General features: G+C 53.1%; 8 protein-coding genes across 8 annotated transcripts; 1 reads left to right on the top strand and 7 right to left on the bottom strand.

Annotated features, from left to right (window-relative positions):
- Nucleotides 1–4,584: 4,584 nt before the first annotated feature.
- Nucleotides 4,585–5,802, bottom strand: BU26DRAFT_420244 (subtilisin-like protein; the record flags this gene model as incomplete). The annotated part of the gene is made up of 1 exon (XM_033823351.1): nucleotides 4,585–5,802. One exon carries the CDS (start codon nucleotides 5,800–5,802, stop codon nucleotides 4,585–4,587), a length of 1,218 nt encoding a protein of 405 aa, XP_033688019.1.
- A 288-nt stretch (nucleotides 5,803–6,090) lies between these two features.
- Nucleotides 6,091–7,163, bottom strand: BU26DRAFT_213110 (uncharacterized protein). The gene has a single exon (XM_033820673.1). The coding sequence runs from the start codon at nucleotides 6,958–6,960 to the stop codon at nucleotides 6,190–6,192; it is 771 nt and encodes a 256-aa protein (XP_033688018.1). The 5' UTR covers nucleotides 6,961–7,163; the 3' UTR covers nucleotides 6,091–6,189.
- Nucleotides 7,164–8,058: 895 nt separating this feature from the next.
- On the bottom strand, nucleotides 8,059–13,175 carry BU26DRAFT_537974 (vacuolar protein sorting/targeting protein 10). Its single transcript, XM_033831439.1, has 4 exons — nucleotides 12,431–13,175; nucleotides 12,187–12,377; nucleotides 8,958–12,140; nucleotides 8,059–8,904 (listed from the first exon to the last, which is right to left on the bottom strand). Exons 1-4 carry the CDS (start codon nucleotides 12,875–12,877, stop codon nucleotides 8,307–8,309), a joined length of 4,419 nt encoding a protein of 1,472 aa, XP_033688017.1. The 5' UTR covers nucleotides 12,878–13,175; the 3' UTR covers nucleotides 8,059–8,306.
- A 122-nt stretch (nucleotides 13,176–13,297) lies between these two features.
- BU26DRAFT_515391 (uncharacterized protein) lies at nucleotides 13,298–14,452 on the bottom strand. The gene has a single exon (XM_033828053.1). It carries the CDS (start codon nucleotides 14,309–14,311, stop codon nucleotides 13,478–13,480), a length of 834 nt encoding a protein of 277 aa, XP_033688016.1. The 5' UTR covers nucleotides 14,312–14,452; the 3' UTR covers nucleotides 13,298–13,477.
- A 346-nt stretch (nucleotides 14,453–14,798) lies between these two features.
- On the bottom strand, nucleotides 14,799–16,329 carry BU26DRAFT_515390 (uncharacterized protein). The gene has a single exon (XM_033828052.1). The coding sequence runs from the start codon at nucleotides 16,245–16,247 to the stop codon at nucleotides 15,099–15,101; it is 1,149 nt and encodes a 382-aa protein (XP_033688015.1). The 5' UTR covers nucleotides 16,248–16,329; the 3' UTR covers nucleotides 14,799–15,098.
- Nucleotides 16,330–16,769: 440 nt separating this feature from the next.
- BU26DRAFT_213074 (HET-domain-containing protein) lies at nucleotides 16,770–19,013 on the top strand. Its single transcript, XM_033820672.1, has 3 exons — nucleotides 16,770–17,750; nucleotides 17,911–18,794; nucleotides 18,950–19,013. Exons 1-2 carry the CDS (start codon nucleotides 16,830–16,832, stop codon nucleotides 18,724–18,726), a joined length of 1,737 nt encoding a protein of 578 aa, XP_033688014.1. The 5' UTR covers nucleotides 16,770–16,829; the 3' UTR covers nucleotides 18,727–18,794; nucleotides 18,950–19,013.
- On the bottom strand, nucleotides 18,803–20,408 carry BU26DRAFT_213071 (zincin). Its single transcript, XM_033820671.1, has 5 exons — nucleotides 20,039–20,408; nucleotides 19,550–19,967; nucleotides 19,461–19,502; nucleotides 19,193–19,401; nucleotides 18,803–19,128 (listed from the first exon to the last, which is right to left on the bottom strand). Exons 1-5 carry the CDS (start codon nucleotides 20,216–20,218, stop codon nucleotides 18,880–18,882), a joined length of 1,098 nt encoding a protein of 365 aa, XP_033688013.1. The 5' UTR covers nucleotides 20,219–20,408; the 3' UTR covers nucleotides 18,803–18,879.
- Nucleotides 20,409–22,611: 2,203 nt separating this feature from the next.
- Nucleotides 22,612–23,062, bottom strand: BU26DRAFT_560352 (uncharacterized protein; the record flags this gene model as incomplete). The annotated part of the gene is made up of 2 exons (XM_033832794.1): nucleotides 22,612–22,763; nucleotides 22,840–23,062. 2 exons carry the CDS (start codon nucleotides 23,060–23,062, stop codon nucleotides 22,612–22,614), a joined length of 375 nt encoding a protein of 124 aa, XP_033688012.1.
- Between the last annotated feature and the right edge of the window lie 1,847 nt (nucleotides 23,063–24,909).

The following is a 24,909-nucleotide window of genomic DNA, read 5'->3' as shown; positions in this document are numbered from 1 at the left end:
TATATGTGTGTGTGTGTGTGTGTGTGCAAGGAAGAGAAAGTAAAGTATCAGGGTGGAGAACAGGCAGGGGAATGCGGGGACGTTAACTCGCATCTACAGCAGATCCACCAATAACCCAGGTAGTTGAGCAGCTCGATAGGAGTGATGGTGGCCATTTTGCTGTGTGCTGTAGCTTTTTCTTGGAGACGGTGTTTGGGCGGCTTCGAGGCGAGGATGCAGTGCTTGCTGAGTTGTATGTATATGGAATTTTGTTGTTGGAGGATTGTGGGAGCGGGCTTTGCGGATTACTGGGGCTGGTATTTATAGGGTGGTTTTGCTTGGGGCGGAGGGACTTCATGGTGCGTATGGTGACTCCCTACTGGCAATGACTCTCCACTGGCAATGACTAGACTACACAACGACCTGGCTCCGCATGCGTAAGTGCGAAAGAAGAGCAAGGCTGATGCCAGTGTAGTTGCGGCATGCAATACTGTATGGAGATGGTCGTCACTATTTCCCCCGAGACAGTGCATGCTTCTCTAGGTCAGTAGTCGCGACTGGGAGCCACAGACAATATCTTCCACCGTCTCAGCTGCTAGAGAGCTTTACACCATCAAGGAGTCATATTGTTGCTCATACTTCTTTCGGACTCTGGAGATCCATCGGTATCTCCATGCGATCTCACTCTCGTAATTTTTAGTGCCACCATATGGTATTTTAGGAAGCGTGAAGAGAGGAACGAAGGGCAGTTTGAGAGAGAGTTATATACTATTCCAGGCTAGGTTTGCGATAGGGATTGTACGCGGGGGGTAATTCATGACCGCGGCTCGCAATGCGTAAAACGGGATGGCGGTTGGTATAAAAGGACGATCTCGCCGGGGGACGACTCTTCTCTTTTCTTCTCTTTACCTACACAGCGGAGTACGGCTCGTTGGGACTAAAAGCTAAACCACGGAGCCGATGTCGGACTTGCTGCTTCCGGCTAAAATAGGGATGCCACTGGAGCGTGGACCTAAAATCGTGATCAGAAGCCGATCATGTCTGCCGCGGTGTCCTTGGGTTCCTCGGAAAGGGAAGAAGTGAATGCCTTGCTTCACTGTATACCGTACTGGAGATGGCCTTGATCCTATGGGCACAGAAACCATGACATAAGCATCTTCATCTTTTTAGAAAAGCCGGACGCTCCGAACTTCCCATAAGGAATTTGGTGGTGGACTTTTAGTGCCTTGCAACGAGCAGAGGAAGTGCGAGTAGCGAAGTGAGGTGGCGTCAGGAAGGGTTATATATACTCCGCTTAGGGCTGAAGAGGGACGAGCTCAAGCTTGCGTTATGAGACAGTGCTATGACGGAGTATATATGGTGAAACAGATGAGACGAGGGAGGCGTATAAAAGGATGCTTCGTAGGGTCGGAACTCTACTCTTCACACAAGTGCACCTCTCTTTCGAAAGGAAGGACTAAAAGATGCTTCAATACCAGCGATGTGTGTTGACCTGTCTCAAGTTACAAGATTTTGAGGTACGAGACATGGAACGCTTTCACAGTCAATGCATGATCCCTGGAGCGTCTGCTGGAGACTTAGTAAAGAGGAACAGTAGGGACGGAGCCGTACTTCGGGGCGGGGTCAGGTTTGATTCGCGGAGGTGTACATGCTGACCGTCGATGTGTTAACGATTCGTACGTTGAGGGCAGTCACGGTGGCCGTTGTCCAGGTTTGTTGTGCTGAGGTTGGTGGATGTGAGGGCGGCGCCGGGGGGAAGAATTGATGATAGCAATTAGCACCGCTTTTGCTAGCGGGCATGAATTGCGTGAAGAAGTGCTTGGCTTCTCTGCCCCTCGCTTTATAAAACCTACGATCGCTCGCGATTCCGTTTCTGCACACTTCTCGAAAGGTAGGGGGCGCCGTTGTCTCTAAAATGTTTTTCGGAGAAAGGATATGTCTTTCTCCAGCTCTAAAAGGGACCAGTGACAGGTCTCGTGGACTCGGGACGGCCTCTGAAGCCTATCCTTGGGGTAGGAGGAGTAATCCCTCGAATCCCCTGGTAGGTTTGAGGAGTGTAGGCACCTCGGAAGCAGAAGGCCGCGCTGGACGCAATAGCTCTGGCAGTCTGGTGCAAACGCCCAGTGGCAAGGTGTCCGCATCGATAAGCCAGATATCTAGACGCCTTGGACACGCCGCCATCGGCGAGGATAAGTAATGCTATTCATCACTCCGACGTCCTCTCCTCACCAAGCACCGTTTCGTCGCTTCGCCTCGAAACCCACAGTCCATGTTAAGGTATCCCACGGCGTTTTAATGGCTCAGCCCCCAGAACCGAGCCCCGCAACATGTCACCGTTTTGCGTGCTTTTTAGTCGCAGAAACGGCGCAACAACCGAAGTCTCCATGAATGACCTCGTTGTACGTTTTAGTAGGAGCGGCAAGGAGTACAACGCGAAGGAGAAAGCTTGCCGGAGCAGAGAGTTTTATAGCTAGTTGGCTAGTACGAGAAGCCATGTGGGGCGAGATGCCATAAAGTGCCACCACCGTTAGAAGAAAGGCAGGCTGAATCTCACATATATAAACCTCCCAAGCCGCATTCTTTCTCTTTCCCACTCCACTGAGTCTCCCAAAGACAATTCCTCACTCTAAAGCTCTTCAAGCATTGCAGGAATGTGTGGCCTTCGGGGGCCGGAAGCAAGATGTGTTTGCGCTATGCGCGGGTCCAAATCTAGCTTGGGAATCATTATGTTCCTGGGGACGGAGCAGACTAAACCTCTCTCTCCATGGAAGAATCCTGACGTCTATTTTGATCGTGCAGTGGCTCCGCTACTGGGAGCCCCATAGCTCACTGGCTACGCAGTTTTAGCCTCGAACGGCAGAGTGCAAAGTGGAAAGGCGAAGACCCCCACCCTTGGGATTTTACATGCGATCTCGAAAGATCGCGGGCTTACGCTTCGATGCGACGAAGTAAAGGGGCTCAAGTGGGGCGGAGATGCGGCTGGAATCGAGGTATATAAAATCTCCCTCAGTCTCCAACTCTTCATCTTGCACTTCCCCAAGCTCCCTCCGAGGAAAAAGGAACCTACTAAAAGCCTAAAGCCCGTTGGGCATGGGATCCGCTTTGGCCCGTCGTCAAAAAACTCTCTTCCTCTCATGGACGACCAAAAAGTCGACGATGTCCGTGCCGCATCGCGAGCGATCGTGACGAATGAATATGCCCAGGCATGAACATGGCATAACTTGATTTACCTCTGATCTTGTCTGAAGGCGGCGTACGAAGGCTTAGCAACATTGTCATCGCTTTCCACGAACAAGATCTAAAGAGTTAGTTCCTGGAGCGAGGCGCTTCCATCTGGGGCTGCGCCGCTACTTGCAGAAAATAGAAATGATAGCGTTTTATGCGCAATTGATAAGGTTCCGGATACATAGATACAAGTATAGAGAAGGAAGAACAAGGCGGCGCTTTAACGGTTAAGCACCCGTTAGTTCTTCGAGATGGCGAGGCCGTTCTGCGCCGAAGGACAGACGGTGTTTTGAGGATCGACTGGCTGCGCAGGGCACTTTTTTGTTCATTGGACTCCGGATTCTCCTATGATGAATTATGTGGGGCTCAGGCTCGATGACGATGGTACCTCCAGGTAAGGAGTAGTAAGACTTGCACAAACTGATGTCGACGGGTCTTTGATGGCTGCGGTTGAGCTGAGACGAACCATCGGGATCTTCGCGCTAAGCCGTCTAAGACCGCAACTCTCCCCACGTGATGCACACACATCCTCGGATTAGATATCATCCCATCATACTGTAGCTCAATCACCAAGCCCTCCTTCCTCAGTCCGGTCCGACCATAAAAACCACTCCGTATGATCATCCTCCAGCATCCATGGATCGGAGATTAGTTAAGCCCCGGCGCTCCGGCCGAACTCCATTCACGCTTGCAAAATCCTGCAACGCGAGAACACGCGTCGCAGCCGCGCAGTAAGTGTTCGAGAACCAGACTGCAGTGGGGCCTCTCACGCGATGCGCCATGTTGTGGGCGGGGCGACAGATTGACGTCTGTTGAGGGCTGGTGCATGTCTCTAGAGAATAGAGCGATGCAGGTACTACGGTACGGGGGAAGAAAGCTGAGCCGATCGCTATACGACACCGCCTAAGATCATCGGGTAACGGTAGGAGCAAAAGGCATTCGGCTATCTGGTGTTCATTGGGCTCTGATTTCAAATTGAGATCTTCAGTGTTTGTGATTTGTTGATTTGTATTACAGCCTGTCAATAACGACAAGGGCCTGGTTTATGCGGTCTGCACAGTATGCGACACGCACGTACTCCTATGCAGCTCAAAATGCCTCCTCCTACCAATGCATGTCAATGCAATCCGTAAAAGTATTGACAGCGAAAATTAGGTTCCTCCCTCACTTCCTCCACATATGGGGCGCACATCGACAGAGGAGTAGAAAAGTACTATTGCCATGAAAAGATGCCACGCCATGCTGAAGATGCTGGACTTGCGATATTAGGCGTACTAGATTCCCGCATTGAGCAGGGAATATGAAAACATAAAACGAATATTTTCCAATAATCCAGCTGATGAGGGGTATCAATCGATCCTGCGCTACTATGCGGTCTTCTTAGAATCGGAGCGCCGCATCCTCGGCGTGGAGCTCCCACCGTTGACCGAGGTTGTTGACGAGGTTCTTCGCCCAGGAAGCAGGGCTGCCGGTCACGGTGCGCTTCTCCCCCTTTTCGGGGACAACGTAGTTCTTCACCAGGCGCTTGGTCACAGCGACGTTGCCATCGACACCGTTGCTGAGGAGCAAGTTCGCACTTCCTCCAAGGCTCCCGGTGACATCGTTCTGGCGAGCAGTCTCGAGCAGCTTCTTCTTCAGCGCAGCCGGGTTCTGACCGAGGTTTGTGGGGTCCTGAGCCATGAGGTAGGCCATGACGCCGGAGTTATGTGGGGTAGCCATCGAGGTGCCGGAGAGGTAGTTAATGACGTTGTCGCCCGTGTTCCAGGAGCTGAGGATCTCCTCGCCGGGCGCGTAGATGTCGACGCACTCGCCAATGTTCGAGAAGGAAGAGACTTCGTTCTGGATGTTGACGGAGCCGACAGTGACGACAGCGGAATTGGAACCACCGAGATGTGCTGGGGTGGTCGAGCAAGCATCGGCACCATCGTTACCGGCCGCGACCGAAACGTGAATGCCGACGTCGACAGCACCTTGGATGGCATCGTCAACGGACTGGGCGGTTCCTTGGAGACCCCAAGACATGCTCATGATAGAACCGACAAAGCCCGACTGGGACTTGCGCTTGTTGTGGTTATTGATGACCCAGTCCATTCCGGAGATGGTATCCGAGGAAGAACCTGAACCGTCGTCGCCGAGGACCTTAACAGCAATGACGTTGGCGCCTTGAGCAACGCCGAACTTTGCACCTGCGGCAGTACCGGCAACGTGAGTTCCATGGCCATCACCGTCGGCAGCAGTTGTCGTGAACGAAAAGCCTTCCGTGGCGCGTCCTGTAAACACGGCATGCGACGTACGCACGCCAGTGTCGACCACGTAAATGTCCACACCGGCACCGAGAGACTCGTCCTCGTAGGAGTAGGTGAAATCCTGGCCCTGGGCATCACCAGATGCGCCGGCATCGTTCGAGATGCGCTGCAGACCCCACGGCGCGCCCGTCTTTTGGGTGACGAAGGACTGGACGGTCGTCTTCTCTTCGACATAAGCCACCTCGGCTAAGCCATTCAATGCCTCTACGCAGCTCTGCGAAGTCTGGAGGATGATGGCGGTGTAGGCTTCGTTTTTCAACTCTTTGAAGGATTTATCATCGTCCAGCTGCATGCCCACTTTCTGAAGGAGAGCCTCAGCGTTCTCGTACTTTTCCGAGTCGAGCATGATAATCATCTCCTTGGCGTTGGCGGGGTCCTGTTTGCAGGTGGCATTCTTGTTCAAGCCAATAAAGCCATCGTCCACAGCGAGAACAGCGGAGCATGAAGCCAAGAAGGCAGTGAAGGCGAAGGTAGTCCTCATGTTGGATTAGACAACAGAAAGGTGATTCCGGATCCGCAGGAGCGACGTCGAGAAGGTAGTAGAAAGGTGCGTGTGGCCGTCTTGTAGGTCACGAAGAAAAGAGAAGTCGACTAGCGCTGCGAACAGTCAATGTCTGCCTGGGCCCGGGGGTGACGATGAAGCGATGGTATGAGCAAACGGAAGGGACAGGCGACTGCCTTATAAGGAAACGGCGACAGGGAACGTGAAGAGAACGAGGTAGTGAAAACAAAACGACAGGAGACGTGCAACAAAGGCGTTGTGTAGGGTTGACGACGCAGCCCACTGCCGTAGAGTGGGCACACAATGCCGGAGGGATCGATATGGAACACCAAGACTCACATCAACGCGCAAGCACTTCAGGCGAGGCGAAAGCTGAGGCAATTGCGCGTTAGGCCAAGACGTGCCAGCACGGCAAACAAGGAGCGGAGAGAAGAGGTAGTAGTAAAGATGCGGCCGGCAGAATAGAATCGAAGGCTTCGAGGGGAGGAGAAAGGACTCGAGTTGATGAACGAATGTGTAGTCGGGCGAGGACTCTAAATGAATGGATGGATGAGTCCGAGGAAAGGAAGGACGGAGGCTGGTTACAGAAAGAGGGAAGGAAGGAAGGAGGGTATCCAGAGGCACAGGGATGTGTGCGTGTGCGTGAGCAAAGCGAAGGCGCGCACGGGGAAGGAGTGGCTCATGTACTCGTAAGAACGGCGGCGAGTGCACAACCACCAAGCTCAGCGAAGAGTCGTCTGCATTTGAAACGGCTTGGCGGCCGGCAGCCTCCCGCTGCGCACCATGCCCAATTCTCGAGCTGAGTCCGCGCGCCGAGAGATGGCCTGCCGCAGAGGTGGACGCGGCACGGCGGCGACGCGCCATTGGAAGCCGCGCAGATTGTGCTCGCCGCCGGAGGCACCGATTGCAGCTGCTCCGGGCGCGTGGGACAGTTGCGGCCGGCAGCATGGCGCTGTTGAGGCCTCTAAGTTGGAAGGTTTTTTTCGTGCTGCAGATGGCCTGCCGTCAGAGTGGAAAGTCGCGGCGGTGACGACAGGCTCCGCGTAGGGCAAGGAGAGCCGCATGTCAGGGCCCGCTGCTCCGGCACCGCCGCTCTGATAGGCTAGCGCGCCCGGCTGAAACAGCGGCCTGCACCAGGGCCAGTCCGCATCCGGCATCGCTGCCCTCTGCTCGCCGCACCTCCGCGTGCATGAAAGACGCACTCAAATGGAGCCAGCAGCGAACGCACACGCACCCTCCAGGGGCTTCGCTGCGCCAGCAAAATTCATGCGCGCGAAACCAAACCCACGCCGGCCAACGACGCACGCCTGTGCCCCGCTCGGCGCGCCCTGTCCTCCCTACGCGCGCGCTCTGATTCGCTGCCGCTGCACTTGTTTTGGCCTCGCCGTCAAACCTCCCCATCGTTCTGCGAAACCAAACGATCTCGACCAGCTCCCTCACGTGAGGCTAATCTTAGGCCGCCGTTTCGGACTCATGATTAAGGACTTGCAGAGATTAATTTCTTGCGGCGTACACCGGACTTTGGCTGTGGCTGGTGCACTTGGACGAACGCTTTGGGCGAGGCCGCGGACAATGCAGTCATCGTACGGACAATCTGGGAAGTCTGCGGCGGCATGATGGAGGATCGCAATTTAGCATCTTCGTCATCAACATCGAACCGTGTGTAGAAAATAGAGTCGATCCCCCATGCTTCGCTGTCACCGTCAGCCATCCATCGCACCTGCCGACGTCGTTTCTCGAAACCTCCCCCACAGCAAGGCAAGTCCGACAAAGGGAGAGAGACCCACAGGCATGAGAAACGCGGGCGCAGCCAGCCACTGATATCAGACCCCGTCACCAACAGATGCAACCATACGGCGCCGCATAAAGAAACAGATGAAGGTTTGTCGCAATCTATTTGCCTGCCGTTTCGCGCTGCCCGCGAACAACCCTCTCATTAACGCACTCGCTGGCCAATAATAGGCTAAAACCCCCCTTTCCTCGCGCAACATCACAATTACGGCCTCTGCACCAATGAAACCCCTCGCCTCACGCAAAAAAACATCACAGAAACAAAGAAAATCCCATGTGATCGACACAAGATAAATTTGATACAATGAATGTACAAGGACCAGTTGCAATCTACAAATCCAAGTGCAAAGGGAACCGGACATCCAAGATCCGATCTCCTCTGCTTGCGTGACGCTATGCATCCTCCCAAAGAACAAGCGAGAGAAAGAACTCCCCAATGCACCATGCCTCTATCTAAAAATTGTCCCTCCTCCGTACCCCAAAACGGGAGCATCGTACATAGCTTACACTTCCTCGTCACTGTCCTCACCCAACAGCTCCCCTTCATCCGGATCCACAACCGCATAGTCTCCTCTGCCCCTAGCGAAGGAACTGCGGCTCGTGTACGTGCGTCCGCCATACCCACCAAACCTGTTCGACACCGTTCTCCACAGACTGCCTATTAGCATGGGAACTGCCGCCACCACAGCCACCACAGCCGAGATCGCCGCAACCGGCCAACTGATCCAGGGACTCCCGCTGTCAAACCGGGTAGCGCTATCGCCCAATCTGATGCGACCAAATTTGCCGTCCCAGTTGCGCCAGACGTAGTACCCGATGCCGCCAGCTGCGATGAACGGTATGACAACCGCCAGGAAGATGCCAAAGCCAGAGATGCCGTGCTTGCGCTCAAACTCCTTTTCGTGTCCCGGGCATGCGTGCACCGCGCTCGTATGATCCATCTCCTGCCCCCCATGGCACGTCGAGATGGGAATCTTGCGGTAACCTGTGATGTCCCAATACTCTGACGCGCCTTGCTTGCAGACCGCGTCTGGCTCAGGTAGGCCAAGACCCGGGATCTTCTTGCATTCGCCGCCGGGTAGTCGCTCGAAGTTATAGTCACTGCAACTAGTCAGCACATGGCACAACGCTATGATACAGATATAGAGACTTACCATTCAAAATCCCGCCTGGTGCAGGTGCAATTTCGGGCGATGTTGTGCAGATGATCGATTCGCTGGCCGTTGTAGCATTTGACACCGCGCTTCTTGCGGTGGTACTCAGCGACATGACCGAAAAGACACTCAGGCTGGTCGTTCTGCATTGGGTGTTGTGGACGCCATACGTCATAGTCGCCTGCGGTCGGGTTGTTCTCATCCAATTCGCACTTCTTTGAGAATTCGTCCAGGCCCGAAAAGTCAACGTTGATGGCCACCAGCTCCCTGCCATCCTTGCCCCAGAGGAGGAAGTTTAGTGAAGTGTCGCTAGGGACGGTTGTGATGGCGTCAACCCTGATAGCGTGGGGAGAGAACTTGTAGAGCTTCCACGTCTCACCGGTATCCAGAGAATAGTACAGATGATCGGTATCTTCGCCACGTCGGACAATTACGATGACGGAGCCTTGGTCACCGAATTCCCATGCGTAGGTGCCCTTCTTGATCTCCGTCCAGCTGAGGCCTGCGTCAGTGGTGATGAAAGTGCTCGCTTCGCCAATGGTGGTGAGCTGTTTGCCAACATTTCCGACACCCATCATGATGCCCACGGCGGTAGGAGAAGAGAACGTCTCACGTGGATCCGCACGCTCGGTATAACCATGGAGATGCAGCGAGCACTCGTTCTTGTTCGACACGTCGCAGGAATAACGATTACCCTCCGAGTCTTTCGCGGGAGCTTGGAGAGGGCCCCAGTCCGCGCCGTCGTTGTGCGTGATCCGGGTTTGCTTCTGCTTTTTAGCGCCTTTATCGACCTCTTCCACGTTCGCCACTACGTTAGCAAGCGCAACACCCTCAATGCCCTGCATCTTTTCAAAGTCGACGTAGCCGTCCGTGTTCCGGTTGACCGCGTTGAGGCTCATCACGTAAGAGGTACCATTGCTGTTACTCTTGATGATGGAGCCGTACTCCTGACCCTCCCGGGCGTTGACCGTTACATGAAGGAAGACCGAGTGCGTGGAGCTGTCCAGCACGGTGTAAGCCGTTTGGTGGTCGACCGGGAATTTCGGTGGGAATTTGGCCTCGGCGAAAGTTTTGGCATCAAGACTGGCATGCAGTTTGAGAGAGTTTCCATCGTCGCCCTTGGTTGCTACGATGATGAATTCGGACATGGTAGCAAACTCAACGACCGACTTGAACTTGACGTCTTTGGTCTTGAACCAGTCTTCGCTGGAGATTAGTTCGACTGGAGCGCCCATTTCCTCGTTCGTGTACTGCTCGCAGAAGACCTCCTTTTCATCGACGTGTCGGCCTGCCTCGCGCCACACGAATGCGCATTTCTTTACGTACGGCAACAGAGACTCCCAGCTCCCTTCTACGCCGTTCTTTTGAGAGATGGAGGCGATAGTGTGGCATTCGCGATCGCTGACTCTCTCACAGTGCTCGCCGCCAATCCAGATAATCCAGTCGGAGTGGTCAGGATGGAATTGCAAATATTGCAGCAACTGTGCGTTCGGCGGCTGCGGTGCATCGAATGAGTGGGTGCTGTCCCTCAACCCTCGATCCATGGAGTAATAGACCTTTTTCGACGCGGTAAGGAAGTAGACATAGTCGTTGTTGTACTGATGTGGGTAGATGGCCACAATCTCGTCGTCGACCGCTTTCTTCCAGTGCTTGCCATGATCATGCGTAATGTATGCTTCACGCTCACTGGTTAGCATAACAACAGTCTCGTCCTTGTCCCTCGAACGTTCGTCATCCTGCGTCGGACGCTCGAGATAGTAATATTCCCGGAATTTGGTGCCTTTGAAGTTCGTTATTTCCTTGGTGATCTGGTTAGATGATGGTGGTGTCGATGCTTCGTCGCACTTGCGTTCGACCTTCTTGTCCTTTTTGGTCTCGCCTTTACATTTGTTGCCCGGGATCTTCCTCCAGCCAGAACTGCCCATGTACGTCTTGGCGTCACCCTTGCAGGCGTCTTCAGGGAGTTCTATGGCGCCCGAGGGTACACAGTTTTTGACGTTATCCTCCCAGTCTGGTGTGAAGTTGTAGTCGCATTCGTAGTCTCTGACCTCATCGCATTCGCAAGGTTCGAATTCTGGCATAGGATCCTTGAAGTCCTCCTCCACGAAGCAATCAGCATCCCACTTGCGGCGGCGGAAGAATTGCTTGTGACCCATAACACACATGGGTCCGCTCTCATCTGCTCGCACAGGCCATTTGACGAAATCCTTCTCTTCGCATTTGCGCTCGTGCAACCCAGAGAAGTCCAGGTGAAGAATGACGTGCTCCCTGCCACCACCATCTTTGCTTCTGGACCCATAGAGGATAAATTTGAGGCTGGTGGAGTCTGGGACAGTCGTCAATTCGCGGGCACGGATCTTGTAGTCAAGCTTTATCTCCTTCCAGGTGTCCTTTCGACCATGTTTGAGTGAATACTTGATGGTCTCGGTGTCACCCTCATCGTATACGGCCACAAGAACCGCTCCTTGGTCGCCGAACTCGTACTTGTGCGCCTCTTGTAGCGCAAGCTCCCAAGTAAGCCCGGCGTCATCGGAGACCCATAGGTCACCATCGGAGTATTTCCCCAGAAACTCGCCAGTATTCCCCACTCCCATAACGATACCGGGCGCAGGGCTAGAGAAGACGCGTCCGCTGTTGTGAAGGTTGGTGACCGAATGTAAGTGCAGCTCCTTGTCTTCGCCTTTGGCCTTGAGCGGCTCGAATGACCGTCCATCATCGAAGCTGATTCGCGACTTGAGCTTCTTCTTGGCATATGGACTCTCGGCCTCCTTGTAATTGTCGACCACATTGACCATGACAATGCCTCGAATATTTGATATCTTCTCGAAATCCACGAACCCCTGATCATTGCGGTTGGTGTGATCCACGTTCTTGGTGAAGTAGGTCCCGTTAGAATTGCTCGTATAGAGCGAACCCATCAGAGCAAACTTGGACGTCATGACATCAACCTGGATGCTGTAGTTGGTGGACTCGAGTATGGTATAAGCATCCTCTTCTATCTTGCCCTCGCCAAATTCAGCATGATGCCAGGTCTCGGTATCGTCGGTTACGTAGAGCGATAGCTCGTTCGAGCGGTCAGATTTCGCAGCGACGACAAAATAGCCTTTCACGGCCGCCATGTTCGCCATGCCTTGGACCGTGCGACCGGAGGACATGACAGGTTCATGTTCATCCTTGTAGTAGCTGCCCCTGTTAGCGAGCGAGCGCATCCAAGAGCCAAAGCACTCACTTGTCAGTTATGAGCAGCCTGAAGTCCTTGGAGCGATCCGAGTATTTGCCTTGCGTTATACACAGTATGCGATCGTCGTGCTTGCTCTCGTCCATGAGGAAGCGCTCGGAGCTCTTCGCCCACATGCACATTTTCCGGTCCTCGCGCAAGACCTTCGGTTTCGACTTGAAGCCGTCTTCGGTGTAGTACGTCTGTTAGCACTGTCAGCTATACGGTCCCAATACTCGCGAATGTCCAAACTGACCCTCCCGAGACATGGCGCAGTAAAGCAGTCTTCGATTTCATGATAGAGCACCTTCTTGCTGTCCTTTGCATTAAAGCTCAACGGCTGCCCGAATAGCGAGGGCCCGAACTGGGTGTGGAACTCCGTCCAGTCCTCGCCCTGATTGTATGTGATCCAGTGTTTCGTCTCGCCTAGAACCACGGCGACCTGGTTGTCAAACGGGTTCTTGATGATGCCAACAGTCCGTAGATCTTTCACGGCGTCCCACGACTTCCCGGCATCTGTGGAGCGGTAAACCTTGCTGGTGGGTACTTCGGCGAGGAGGGCGGTTTCGGAATCGTCGAAATAGAAGATGTTGACGAGCTCGCCGTCGAACTTTTGGACATCGACGGTGGGTTCGTCTCTCGCCGTGGCAAAGGGCGCGAGCGCCAGGAGGGCGGGCAGCAGTATGCCCTTAAGGTATTTCATGATGCATAGAGAGGGCGACGGCGACGGAGGGAGGGAAGAAGGAGGGCGATGGATTCTTGACAGCTGGCTGCTTCGCCGTCCACAGCCTCGTAGCTGAAGGCAACGGCCCCGGGCGGCTTGGCGATCTCGAAACAGACGACGCGCCGCACCGCTAGCGGAACGGAGAGGATGCGATTCGGAAGAGTCGGCGTGCGCTGCGAGCCGAGATGTTTTTGAGGACGAAAGAAGATATCCCAAGATAATGGAGGATCAGACGTCGCGTGTCGAGGTGTACGGGTCAACCAGCATTTGGTGGGGGCCAAGCACGGGGTGAATGCCCGTCTAGATTTCCGCAACCGCCATCCTTGTCGTCTAGGCGTCACTGCCTCGGAGCTTTAAATAGCCCGCGTCGTCAAGTCACTCGCATTTCGTCCATTTTCACCACATCGCATGCTCCTTTGACGATGTATGTGGTACCCCTGATTTAGATGCTAAGTCACCGCGCAGAGTGGCCGACACCTGCCAAACCGAAGATATCTCTAGCTCTATCGGGTCATTATCCATGGCAATACACAGTACACTCATCAATTACCAAGACTCGCTCCTCTCATCTTCATCCACTCAGAACATCCCCATCCCCCTCTTCCTCGCGCGCTCATCCCCCTTCGGATTAATCAACGCCCCTGCACCACTCCCCCCACTCCCATCATTCCTATACCGCCTCCCCAGCCCCACAAAGTACTTCACTACAACCAAACACCCCAACACCACAACCTCCCTCCCCACAGTACTCTCCGTCAACGCATCCCTCCAGACCTCCAGCTGCCCAACCTCCCCACCCGCCAGCACCTTCGTCCCCACCTTGCCGTACGTAAAGCGCGCGATGACCGGCGGTGCCGTGTCCGAGTAGGAATCCGCGGACGAGAGCTCGATGCACGCGGGGATGTCGCGGAGCGTCCATACATAGGACGCAGCTTCATAAGAAAACTTCCAATTTTTCCAGTTCGGGGAGGACATCTCGATGGTAGTGGCGGGATTGCCTTCGACGGGGCTGTCGAGCGTGAAGCGGGCTCGCGGACAGTACGGCAGCGGCCCTTTGTCGTGGAAGTCTGCGCGGGCTATCACCGTGGTGGATGAGGCTTCGCTAGAAAGCCATGTCCGCGAGACGGAGATGTCGCCTTTGCGGTTGAAGATAGGCAAGGCGGTGCTGGAACGGTAGCGGATCTCATACGATGGATGGGACTTGCTGGCTGTGGGTTCGAAGGGCACGAGGTGTGATGTGTTGGTCTTGGTTGCGCGGAGGTGGTATGTCACGAGGGGTTGGTGGTAGGTCTCTGCAGAGTAGTCGGGCGTGTTCTCATAGCCTGGGAGTACATCTTGTTGAGCATTACCGGAGTTATCGGGCTGTGCTGCCGGATCAAGAAGCGTGGTAGATGTTCTGGTCGAAATTGGCATTCTGCTCTGATTTGATATACACGAATTGCCGTTGCGCAATCGTTGCAATGACTTCGCTATTCCTCTGGTATCCGGTAAGTTGTAAGAAGCTAGGAGAGGTGTGGGTCTGTAAAGAGAGATAAAGAATGAAAAGTGGTTGTCCTGATACCCCACCAAGAACACCTTGATGCGAGTTGAGGTCCGTAAGGCGTTCACCAGGACTCGGTTCAGCCTTGTAAGAGCTTACCCCCGCAGCATTCGTATTGCTCGGGTTGGCTTGTGGAAAGTGGTCATGAGACCTACTGTGCCATCGGCAATCCGGCTTCTAGTCCTTGCATTGCGCATCACGGCAATTTTATAGGCAAGAAGACTGCCTTCCAGATTCGTACATGTTCAGGTCGGAAAATTGAATACATAGATTTACAAAAGTACTAATACATATCTCAAACACGAAGAGAAAAGTAAACTCATTGCGAAAGAAGAGCAGTCTCTGCAACTGCTGAAGGCCACTCAACCGTTATCCTGCCCCTAGCATCTCTGCTAACCTCCATCATCTCTCCACGGCCTCCATGCCGTGTATTCTCCGCGTCATCCTCCGTCATTGCTCCAGCCTCCTCCTCCGCGACGAAAAATCTACCGACTCTCTGCATACGCCTGTCAGGGCCGACATCCTCCGGCCATTCGATCTCTCAGATGGCCATATACACAACACCCCAAAGCGGGTTTCCAATGACATACTTCTCCTTAATTGTCACCGGCATATGAGCGCCATGTTGGATGAGACATAGAGCGATCGGAAAGAGCTTCTTCATGCAAGCGGCGTCGTGCCTTTGAAACCATGCATCGATGAGAAGTTTGTGTAGTGGTGTTTCTCCGAGGCAATCAGTGGAGGTGAATACCACACCGTCGCTCCATTGGCGATGAGCAGTTTCGCGACGTCCAAGTTGCCGAAGTGGATCGCGATCATGAGGGCCGATTGCCCGTTCCAGCCCTTGAGTGCATTTACGTCGGCGCCGAAATCCAGAAAGAGTTGCGCAATCTCGAGCTGTTTCCCCGTCACCGCTGTGGAAGGCGTGATTGCCAATTTGTATATAAGATAAGACCAATGTTGGTTTACGTCTTCTCCGTTCCGAAGGCGCATTCTGATCTCAGCCATGTCTTCATGATGTATAGCCGACCCAAGACTAGAACGTTGGTATATTGGGTGTGTGCGGACGGCGCGACGACGTAAAGAGCCTTCGGCGGGACTAGGAGGCTGACAAATGGTAGTTGTTGCGATCTCGCCTTCGTGTACTAGCTTCTCCACTTGTCCATAAGCATCTAGCGGGTGCGATTGACGCCGAATGCGGGACCGGGTGCTTTCGAAGCTGAGGAAGAGGAATACGCAAGCTGTCAAGAGGATTCCAAGGAAAACAATCCCCTGAACGACCCTCGGAATATGCAGTTCTTCTTGTTTGACCTGCATGCCTCTGCTTGTTCCATTGTGCTTCCCGTAGTGTTCTTGCAACAAGCCCCTCCTCATCCTATCAAGTATCCCCGGTTTCACGTATGGAGGCGGTGGTAGCTTCGCCTTCATAGCTCGCAGACATGCCTGACTCTGTATTCCCGCCGCGAGCTCTTCCCTACACTCTTCAATATAGTCCTTCAATGCCGTCCATTCGGCCAATCTCAACGATTTCTCCGACGTATCCTGTGACTTAAATGCGGGTGAGAGCGCTACGATGGTGAATAATACGCTGAGAAATGCTATTGCCCAGCCGAGATGGGATGAAGCTTTCTCTGACAGTGTGATAGACGAGCGGAACGACTTCCACGAGAGACTGGGCCGTATGGAGGTGGGCGGGGAGCTTGATACGTCTTCAGTCACTGTCCGGGGCTCGGTTGCGTCCGGGGGCTGAGTAGTGCTCGTCGAGGATGGTGGATCGGGCGCTGCGGTCGTCGCGGTAGTGCTAGCCATGATCGGGCTCCAATATCACGGAGGGGAGCGAGGCATTACAGACATGAACAATTGAGGCAGCGCAGGCAGCAATGCCAATGCAGGGAACGACGATCATTTTAGAGGCGGAGGCAGAAGGATGGTGCGTGTGAGTGGTAGTTGACATCAGGGTCCAGCAGAGGGAGGCTCAGCCCTAGTCGACGTCATAATCGTTCGATCCCCGCCATTCCGCATCAAGTTAGTGCAGATCACCACCTGAGAGAACTCTAAACTACAGAACCGGTTAGATAATCATACACCCTTTCTCATGTTTCTTTGCTACACTATTGGCCATATGAGACCCATTGGAAGCATAATGAAGAAGCCAGCTACTGCGGTCGATATGCTCGACCAGGCTGGACTCGCTTCCGCCGAGACAGCGGCTATGCTGGACGCTGATTGGGTACCGAGCTGGTTGAGGCTGTCTTGGTATGCGAGGTGGGAGGCATTGTAGCCTTGTCATGAGTCGTAGCTGCCCTCCTCTGTCATAAGTCGTAGACTGCCCTCCTCCCCCTCTTTCCCTCCCCTCAGATCCTTCAAGGACGACGTTGGGGGTCCACCGGCATGCACTCCTCCCACTCGCAGATGGATTATCCTCAATACCGGCACGAGCCCTTGCCGCGGGGCGACTTCATCCGCATCTTACATGTCGATAGCTCAGTCAACCACAGGCAGCCTTTCTGCACTTTCGAAAACATCGCTCTAAATACTAGGTCTCACCATTATACCGCCATTTCGTATACCTGGGGAGACACAAAGCCAGTACGCCAAATACCCTGCTCTGAAGGCCAGTTCCTTAGTCTAAGCAAAACATTGTCCGATTTGTTTGACGTGCTGTTAAGGAGAGGGAGATCTTTCACGGTTTGGATCGATGCGCTCTGTATCAACCAGAAAGAGCCGACAGAGAAGGCCCACCAAGTCAAGCTTATGGGCAATGTGTATTCGAATGCGCACATGGTGCTCGTATGGCTCGGAGAAGAAGACTACCTATCCCGAATGGCATTTCACTATATGAGAACAGACACGGAGCCACCTTGGTTTCTTTCGAATGCTGCAATGTACAGGGTAGACGCGATGATGGCTCTGCTAAGCCGACGGTGGTTTCGAAGGGTTTGGGTTCTGCAAGAGGCGATTCTGAATCCCAACACGTGGGTGGCCTGCGGCAGCGACATCATTGACTTCCAGACCTTCAAAGAAGCCGTCAAATCGCTATGGACTCTTGAGGACGCAGTGGAATTCTTTGACGTCCGGTACCTTGCGTATCGCGGTTTACGATGCGCGACCCGGCTATACGGTCTCCAAAGCATGTTTCGCGAGACCGGGAAAGTTCCTTTGGAGTCCCTATTCGAAGCAGTCCTCTATTCCGCAGCAACAGATAGCCGCGACTTCGTCTTCGCTATTCAGGGTATCGCAGATTTCGCGGAGCTCCTGCCGATCCCCGACTACACCGTCAGCGTTGAAAAGGTCTTCGTAGACACGGCCGAGGTACGTATATCGATCTGCATACGTCAGGATGCCTTCGTGCTAGCATTAGAGCTCCTCTCCTAAAGCCTTTCATAGCCACTGACCTAGACAAGCTGATGTGTTTACCAATTTCTCTGCCTTGCTGTAAGACGGTTACTAATATATACTACCACGGATATAGAATATCTTGTGTAAAGGCACGTCGCTTGATCTCCTTTCCTTGTGCGGTCTTGGTCCCAGGGAACAATCGTCGGTTTTCTTTAGCCAACGTGGAAGACCTCAGGCTCATTTGCCATTTGAATTACCGTCTTGGGTCCCGGACTTTCGTCAGCCTTCCTTCGACGACCCCATACATATATGCAGCAAAACAGGATGGGACGCCGGTGGAGCAATGCGGCGGCGGCCACTTCGTTCGGATAGTGGTCTCCAAGTGGATGTCGTAATCCTCGATCGCGTCACACGACTAGGTCATACAATCTATACCTTACCGGAGGGCGACTTACTCGAACTGCGCTGCTGCTTCCATAGCGCCCACGAGATTGCACATACACTGGGGGATGTTTCGTCCCACTCAGTTACCGACCTCGTCTGGAAGACTCTGATAATGGATATGGATTTGGGTGAGCGCCCAGCTCCTGCTCGTCTCGGAAATGCGTTTACAGACTTGCTGCGGGCGCTAGACTCAGGGAAAAGCTTGCGGCAAATCAAAACTAACGAATTCTACCGCAACCTGCGTGTCCGGAGTGACAGGTGGAGGCCTTTCGCATCGTCGCACGGATACTTTGGGGTGACATGGCCCATTGTCGAGGTTGACGATTATGTCTGTCTGCTTCCCGGTTGCCGACTTCCTGTCATCATTCGCCCCCTCAACGCAGGGGCTGTGGACAATTCTGAAATGATCAGTGCATACTTCATTGGATGGTGTTACATCCACGGTATCATGCATGGTGAAGCCATCAACGAACGGCGAGAGGTGCAGAGGATAGTCTTAGTTTAGTCGTGCCATGGCAGATTGCCAATGCATGTCACTAACCTATCGGAACGGTCCTACCGTTCTTCCACTTGGTGAGCCCTAACCCCATACCGTCCGGAGGCCTTCTCGCTAGCGGGGCCATACTCGACATTGGAATCGGTACCCTTGCCTGGCGACCTAGCCCTTCCACGGATACAGGTATCTGATGGCCCTCGCATCACCATCGCTAATCCTCAATCTCTGCCAGATCCAAAAAGAATTGTCTTCCGTTACCTTATCCGGCGGATTCTCCACTGGGCTCTTCAACCATGCGACAAGCGGAACATCGACCTTTTTGCTCATATCCTTTTTGGGGCTGGAAGCGATCCACGAGTCGTAGTGCATTATACTGTCCTCGTCGTAATGCTCTTTGTCGTAGTTCACGACCTGTTAAAAGAAAACATTAGATATATGATTGCGGAGTGGATGCATGCTGGGAGTTTTTACGTACAAATAACTCCTTTCGGCCGTTCTTCTCCTCTTCAAGGTAGACTTTTGAGAATGCTGATGGGTCGTGCCAACCGTACTGCGTAGCTACGTTTCCGTTGTTGCAAAGCAAGTCGATGTTATGGGACGGGTCCTTTGGGTGTTCTTCGACCATCTTCTTGAAGCGGTCATAATCGATAAGATTCTTGCATTCGAAATGTACGTAATGGTCGCCTATATTGCGTCAGCTATGTAGCTCCACGGGGAAGCTTGGGAATAATATGGTGGCTTACGATCGATCCTCTGGTGTTCATGCCATAGTCCGAAGAGATGTCCTGATACAGTAAGCAACACACGTCTCGATGAAACCGTCAGTACTTACCCAGCTCGTGCGCGATGTCCTTCACGATGTACCTTTGGTTGATGTTGTTCATATTTATCCAGAGACTGTGCCGAGCGACATCGGTGTCCCAAGTAGATAGGACGTATCCTACTGTCGCGTAGAGATACCCTACCTCCAGAGTTCGTACTATGACGACCTCGCCACCAGGGACTTCAGGATTCCAAATCCATGGGTCGTGCTCACCTTTGCGTTCGAGGTAGCAGTACCGCCAGTTATTTTCGAACGGGAATTCCATGAATTGAAGCTGATGACCGTTCTTCTTGCTCTGTTGCCCAATCTTGTCAGTCCAGAGCTTCCAGGCGGCGTCGATCGGTGCCGCGAAAGCATCACGGCCAGATGGATTTGTGTAGCAGTATCGTACGAGGCCAGCGGGCCAGGTCGTGTGAGGATTGGTGCTCTGCAAAAGTGACAGAGATTATCAGTGCATTTCTTTAAGCGCAGTGTTGCTCGGGGGTGATGAATTCTTACCAGCGACACCGCCTCGGCCCAGCCCATACCTCCGGTGGGACTGCTTAAGGCATCTTGAACGAGCGTGCCGCTGTCGTGAGTCTCGTTTCCCACGAAGCGCCAATTGTTGAGCGGGGGCGGGCAAGCCCCCACGTTGAAGACGAAGCCTAAGAAGGCGAGGAGCAAGAGACGAAGCTGCATGTCGGCGTTGAGACTCAACTGAGTTGAGATTTGATCTTGAGTGATGATTGTTCAGATCAAGTCGTGGTGGACGGAGATGATGGTCCACGGGTGTTAAGTGCTGGCCCGACGCGCAAGGATGACGTAGACTGAGAGAAGCCGACGGTGAATGAGGATGGCACGACTGGCCATCACCTCAAAATGACGGTTTCTCTGGTCAGGACGGAGGGTTTGATACACTTTTCCTAATCACTAAAACGCAGTTGCGCAGTTTAACTCAACTTTACCTAGGTAAGCTCACCGAGCCTACCAACAATCGATCTGTCGATTCTGTCATGGATCAGTTTGGCATTTATAAGGCTGCTTTCTAAAGGACACGCTCACCTCGCATAGTTTCCTAGAATGACATTCAAAATGTCCCAAAAACTTTCTCCGTCCCTCGGCCAATACCGACAATGCGGCATCTTCGATTGATTCATATCCTGAAAGCCAACTTTCGCAAAACTGCCCTACTGAATGTCGAGTCCCTTGTCTTTCTCGAGGGCGTTCATGTAATCAACAAGATGGATAGTTTCATCGATGTTATGGCCCATAGATATCTCGCCAGCTGTAATGCTCATGGTCTCTTTCCATCTGATCTTGACGGGTGGCTTCGAGGAGACGATCTTGTTCGCGCCATCGAATTCGTCGCCGGCGATGTTCACACCGTGGGAGCATCTTGTCGCGTGGGCCGGTCATCCTGCAGCATCACGAATATGGAGACGACATATGCCCTCAGCGAAAGGTGGTGGAGGCGCGGGATGGGGGGGTGCGGGGGAATGGCGATGGCTCTAGGGTCGATTTAAAAGTCGAGTACTTAGAAAGATTGTAGGAATTATTACAGCAAAAGCTATAAAATTTCCACAACCCCAATACCGCCTTGCCTCGATCGTCCCAGGTTGCAACAACGTGTTGTGGATTTGACAGACTTCCATTCTTGAACCGGAACTGCGGGCATCTGGCTGATTGGGAGTTGGAATGGCGTCGCCTTCTGGCGTTATGCGGCCACTCAATGTGTAGCTCATAGGTGCTGGATGTAGGGACTGAAAATACGCAAAGCGCGTAGACTTTGAGGCGACGAAACTCATAGTCCGGATCATTCGCTATATGCCGCTCTAGAATCGCCGGCTAGGAAGTTCCTAGGGAAAGACTGTAGAGGGCCTACTCGCGATATTGTCACGGGGATTGACACGGTGTCCGCGCCTGCTAGTACCACTGCGTTAATTTTTCAGTATTGACTATGCGTAAATCCCGATGCCGACGGGCACATCCATCTCTTGTGATCCGAGGATATTCGGAAGCCAACGTTTGAAGGTCTGAAGGTAACGCGCATCTCTTCCAGAGAAGCCGGCACTCAGGGTAAAATGGCCCGAGAGATGCCAGTCGATAGCCAAGCTGTCCTCCAATGCGCACCCTCTGCGGCCGCATGGGGATATTGCCGCGAATCCATCACTGAAGTTATACGTCCGCTGGCTGTACCCGCTCTAACGAATTCAACGTTTGGTCGAGACGCTGGCAAAAGACGCCGTGATGATGGCCAGAAATGGTGGTGGTGGTTGCGGAGCGATCTGGAGTTCAACCTGTGGACGGTCGCGCCATGTTCGGATGAGCTAGCCGATTTTGATCTAGCGCGAGCACTAGTCCCGGTTGAACACAGTACTGTGAAACAGTGAATGAATGTGGTGAAGATGACGCGCTATTGTAGCAGTTTTCAACAGAAAAAGCAGAATTGCCTATTTAGGAAGGTTGGACCTTACCAAACGTTAGAGAGTGAAGCGCACGCCTACAGTGAATATGAACGGTGAACGTGGCACGTGCACGGTGAAGAATTTCGTCCCTATTGTGTAGCAGTGTTCGACAGATTTCAGAACTTTCCTTTTAAGGAAGGTTGGGCTTACAACCTTCCACATTCCCTTCCAACCTTCCATCGGCGTTTGCGGCCGGTTCGCTCCGAAAGAGCTCCAGTAGATGCTTACACCTGCATCCGCAGTTATCGCCAGTCTCGTTGTTCATCACGTCTTCCGTAAACTCGTCACAAGGGTATCCTCAGTCGTAGTCGAAGAGTTTTCGTCTTAGCCCACCGCGTGACTGCGAAACTTGATTCGTCTCATCTAATTCTAAGCACGTGCAAAGAAGTAAGCACAAGCTATCCGCGCGAAAGCGTGGACGATAGTTAGTATGCCCAAGAATACAGTACAATTTGATGAAGGAAGGAGCCGTGAGTCTTTACAAAGCAGGCCAAACATACCGAACGATGGAACGAACATAAGTTTCAGCGCATCTGTTTTTGAGTGATTTAAGAAATGAAAGAACTCCTACTTCTACCTATCTATCACCACCTAGCTAGCTAGCCGTCGAGCTTGTTCAAGAGCCCTTCAGAACCAGTTACACGTACCAAGCGCCGAGGTCAGCACAACCGACGCCACGCCCTTCCCGGGCCCGCACTCGAAGCAGTTGTGGAAGGCAACCGCCTGGGGGACATCAATGTATTGCGGACCCTGGCAGTCAGGCTTGCAGAAGAACCTCACTATATCCCAGCAATCAGTCTGAGTCCACCTCCCTTCTCGTGCCTTCTCTCTCCTGAGACGAAGAGGAGCACTTACTCGCGCAGCCTTCAGGAGGCGTGATATCGACCAGGCAAGAGACGATATCCGTGGGAAGATTCTGACACACAGTGACGTTGTAGATAACGGGAGAGCCCTCTCGATCATCCGCCTGGCAGCCGCTGCGCTTGAAACTGGCGAGGGAGGTGACAATATGATCATCACGAGGGTAGACAGCAGCGGCACTGGCAGCAGCAGCCAGGAGAGTGAGGCTGAATTTCATTATGGGGGCTGTTGTGTGTTTGTTGAAACGGCGGGGGTAGAAATGATTTGATGAGTGTGATGGCTGATTTGACTGATGTGCGATGAAGAGAGGCTCGACGAGAAGACTTACCTTTATACTTGCATTTGGTGGTATAGATCATGGAGCGCTATAGTACTTCTCAGGGACTTTCCCCAGTGGGGTTACTGAAACGAGGAAAACGACATGTTGAAAGGTATAAACCACTGAATGACGCCACTTGACGGCCTCGCGGCTTGGAGGCTCGTTCTCAGCAGACTTCCCACTTCTCGACGCAGGACCGACCGTCGAGAACATAAGCAAAACGGGCATTGCCTGAACCATCACAATGCCTCTCACTCTCGGCTGTTTCACTTCCTGCGGCTCATTCACACGGTGAAGTGGCAAAGTTGTAGACGCTGAGCCACTATCACGATGCAAGACGCATGAATGCGAATCGCGGGATTGAAGAGAACGAGGGATGGGCTTTGCGTAAAAGAGACACCCCACTAACAGGAGATAATTAGGACTGACCGGAAAAGACGGGCAGTTGGATGCAAACGTCATTCGCGCGTCGCGTGGAGGCATGACTTCTGACGGCATCTGGGCCCTTAGCTGTTTTGTGTAGCCTGACGAAGTAACCTGAGCTAAGGATGCGTTTCGTACATACATCGTGAAGAAGCTTTATTAGTTAATATCTATAGAGCTTGATGCTAATCGCCTCATCGGAGCCGTATGCTGGGTGTGTCAGGTTGGATACGAGCATGTCATCAAGGACGGTGGAACCTATACTGCTAGAGGTAGAAGTTTCTGAGGGTTCAACAATCGTACCCGCACTTTGCAGCGATCTCTTATGACAAAAGATTGCCGACTGTAAGTATGCCCCGAGCGCGATGCGTGGTATTGACCACCGCAATTCAGAGCCGATATTGTCGTGTTATAAGTGAGCAGTCGTTGTCCAAAGGGACGGGGAGCGACACATGGATTCGGCAGACCATATCTGGAGTTTAACCGAGGAGTTTGCCTGCCTTGGTTCTCTAGAGGCAGCCACGGACACGGATGCGAGATAATGAACGCATCGCCGCACCCTCCACCTGAAGCGAATCTATGCGAACGAACCTGAGAAATAGTAGTCGAACGACCGTCGAGCAGTAGGGTCTGAATAGTCTAGGACGGTACTATGGAATGTGAGTATACGACGCTCCTGTGGCTTCACGTTTTGTGTAACAGTAAGCAGTCAGGCCATTTCCGTCGTAGGCTGACACCATCCTCGACCAATACAAGGCGGCGTGGGGGAGCTGGCAGAGGGTCGAGAGCCAGTTGTTGGGATTCTCGCGGATTTTGGGCTTCTTGCCTGCTTTGGACATGAAGGAAAGCGTGTTACTTCAGTCAATGTTCCATCTCTTTCGAACGATCTTCAGGGAGGAGAACTAGAGGAGCAATTAGCCCTGACACCACCCGCATCCCTCTTCGCGTGTTTGGCCCTAGCTTGTCTTATAGTACGAAGCGGAACCACGTGATGCCAACATTGCGTAGGTAGCAGGTCGTGTGTAGCTTGACGCAGATGGAGGGCGGTGTAGCTATGCGAATGTCTATTATGACCGGTAAGTGATGCCCGTATATGTGACCGGAAGAGGAGTAGGTCGAACAAAATGAACCGAGAGCAAGGGAAAGGGGCTGAGTTCTGCACGCACGAACGTATAATACTCACTTTTAAGAGTCGATAGAACCAGTGTTTCCTCGCAATTCGACGACTCATTCTTAATTTCACAAGATACGATGGTGAGCGGATGCCAACGGATGCATAGCATCCCTCGTGAGGATCGGGTACGGCCCGTACGCAGGCCATC

Source organism: Trematosphaeria pertusa (genome assembly GCF_010094035.1).
Source record: "Trematosphaeria pertusa strain CBS 122368 unplaced genomic scaffold BU26scaffold_3, whole genome shotgun sequence".
Taxonomy (NCBI): Eukaryota; Fungi; Ascomycota; class Dothideomycetes; order Pleosporales; family Trematosphaeriaceae; genus Trematosphaeria; species Trematosphaeria pertusa.
Note: the sequence above shows the minus strand (reverse complement) of the source record. Positions and strands in the feature narration are given on the sequence as shown.

Excerpts from the sequence above, each read along its gene's own strand:
- BU26DRAFT_213110 (XM_033820673.1), bottom strand. The coding sequence starts at position 6,960 with ATGCTGCCGGCCGCAACTGTCCCACGCGCCCGGAGCAGCTGCAATCGG.
- BU26DRAFT_537974 (XM_033831439.1), bottom strand. The coding sequence starts at position 12,877 with ATGAAATACCTTAAGGGCATACTGCTGCCCGCCCTCCTGGCGCTCGCG. Across the intron at positions 12,141-12,186 it reads AGGCTGCTCATAACTGACAA|CTACTACAAGGATGAACATG; the intron begins GTGAGTGCTTTG and ends TAACAGGGGCAG. Across the intron at positions 8,905-8,957 it reads ACCAGGCGGGATTTTGAATG|TGACTATAACTTCGAGCGAC; the intron begins GTAAGTCTCTAT and ends GACTAGTTGCAG.
- BU26DRAFT_515391 (XM_033828053.1), bottom strand. The coding sequence starts at position 14,311 with ATGCCAATTTCGACCAGAACATCTACCACGCTTCTTGATCCGGCAGCA.
- BU26DRAFT_515390 (XM_033828052.1), bottom strand. The coding sequence starts at position 16,247 with ATGGCTAGCACTACCGCGACGACCGCAGCGCCCGATCCACCATCCTCG.
- BU26DRAFT_213074 (XM_033820672.1), top strand. The coding sequence starts at position 16,830 with ATGCACTCCTCCCACTCGCAGATGGATTATCCTCAATACCGGCACGAG. Across the intron at positions 17,751-17,910 it reads TCTTCGTAGACACGGCCGAG|AATATCTTGTGTAAAGGCAC; the intron begins GTACGTATATCG and ends CCACGGATATAG.
- BU26DRAFT_213071 (XM_033820671.1), bottom strand. The coding sequence starts at position 20,218 with ATGCAGCTTCGTCTCTTGCTCCTCGCCTTCTTAGGCTTCGTCTTCAAC. Across the intron at positions 19,968-20,038 it reads GGGCCGAGGCGGTGTCGCTG|AGCACCAATCCTCACACGAC; the intron begins GTAAGAATTCAT and ends TCACTTTTGCAG. Across the intron at positions 19,129-19,192 it reads ACGGCCGAAAGGAGTTATTT|GTCGTGAACTACGACAAAGA; the intron begins GTACGTAAAAAC and ends TTCTTTTAACAG.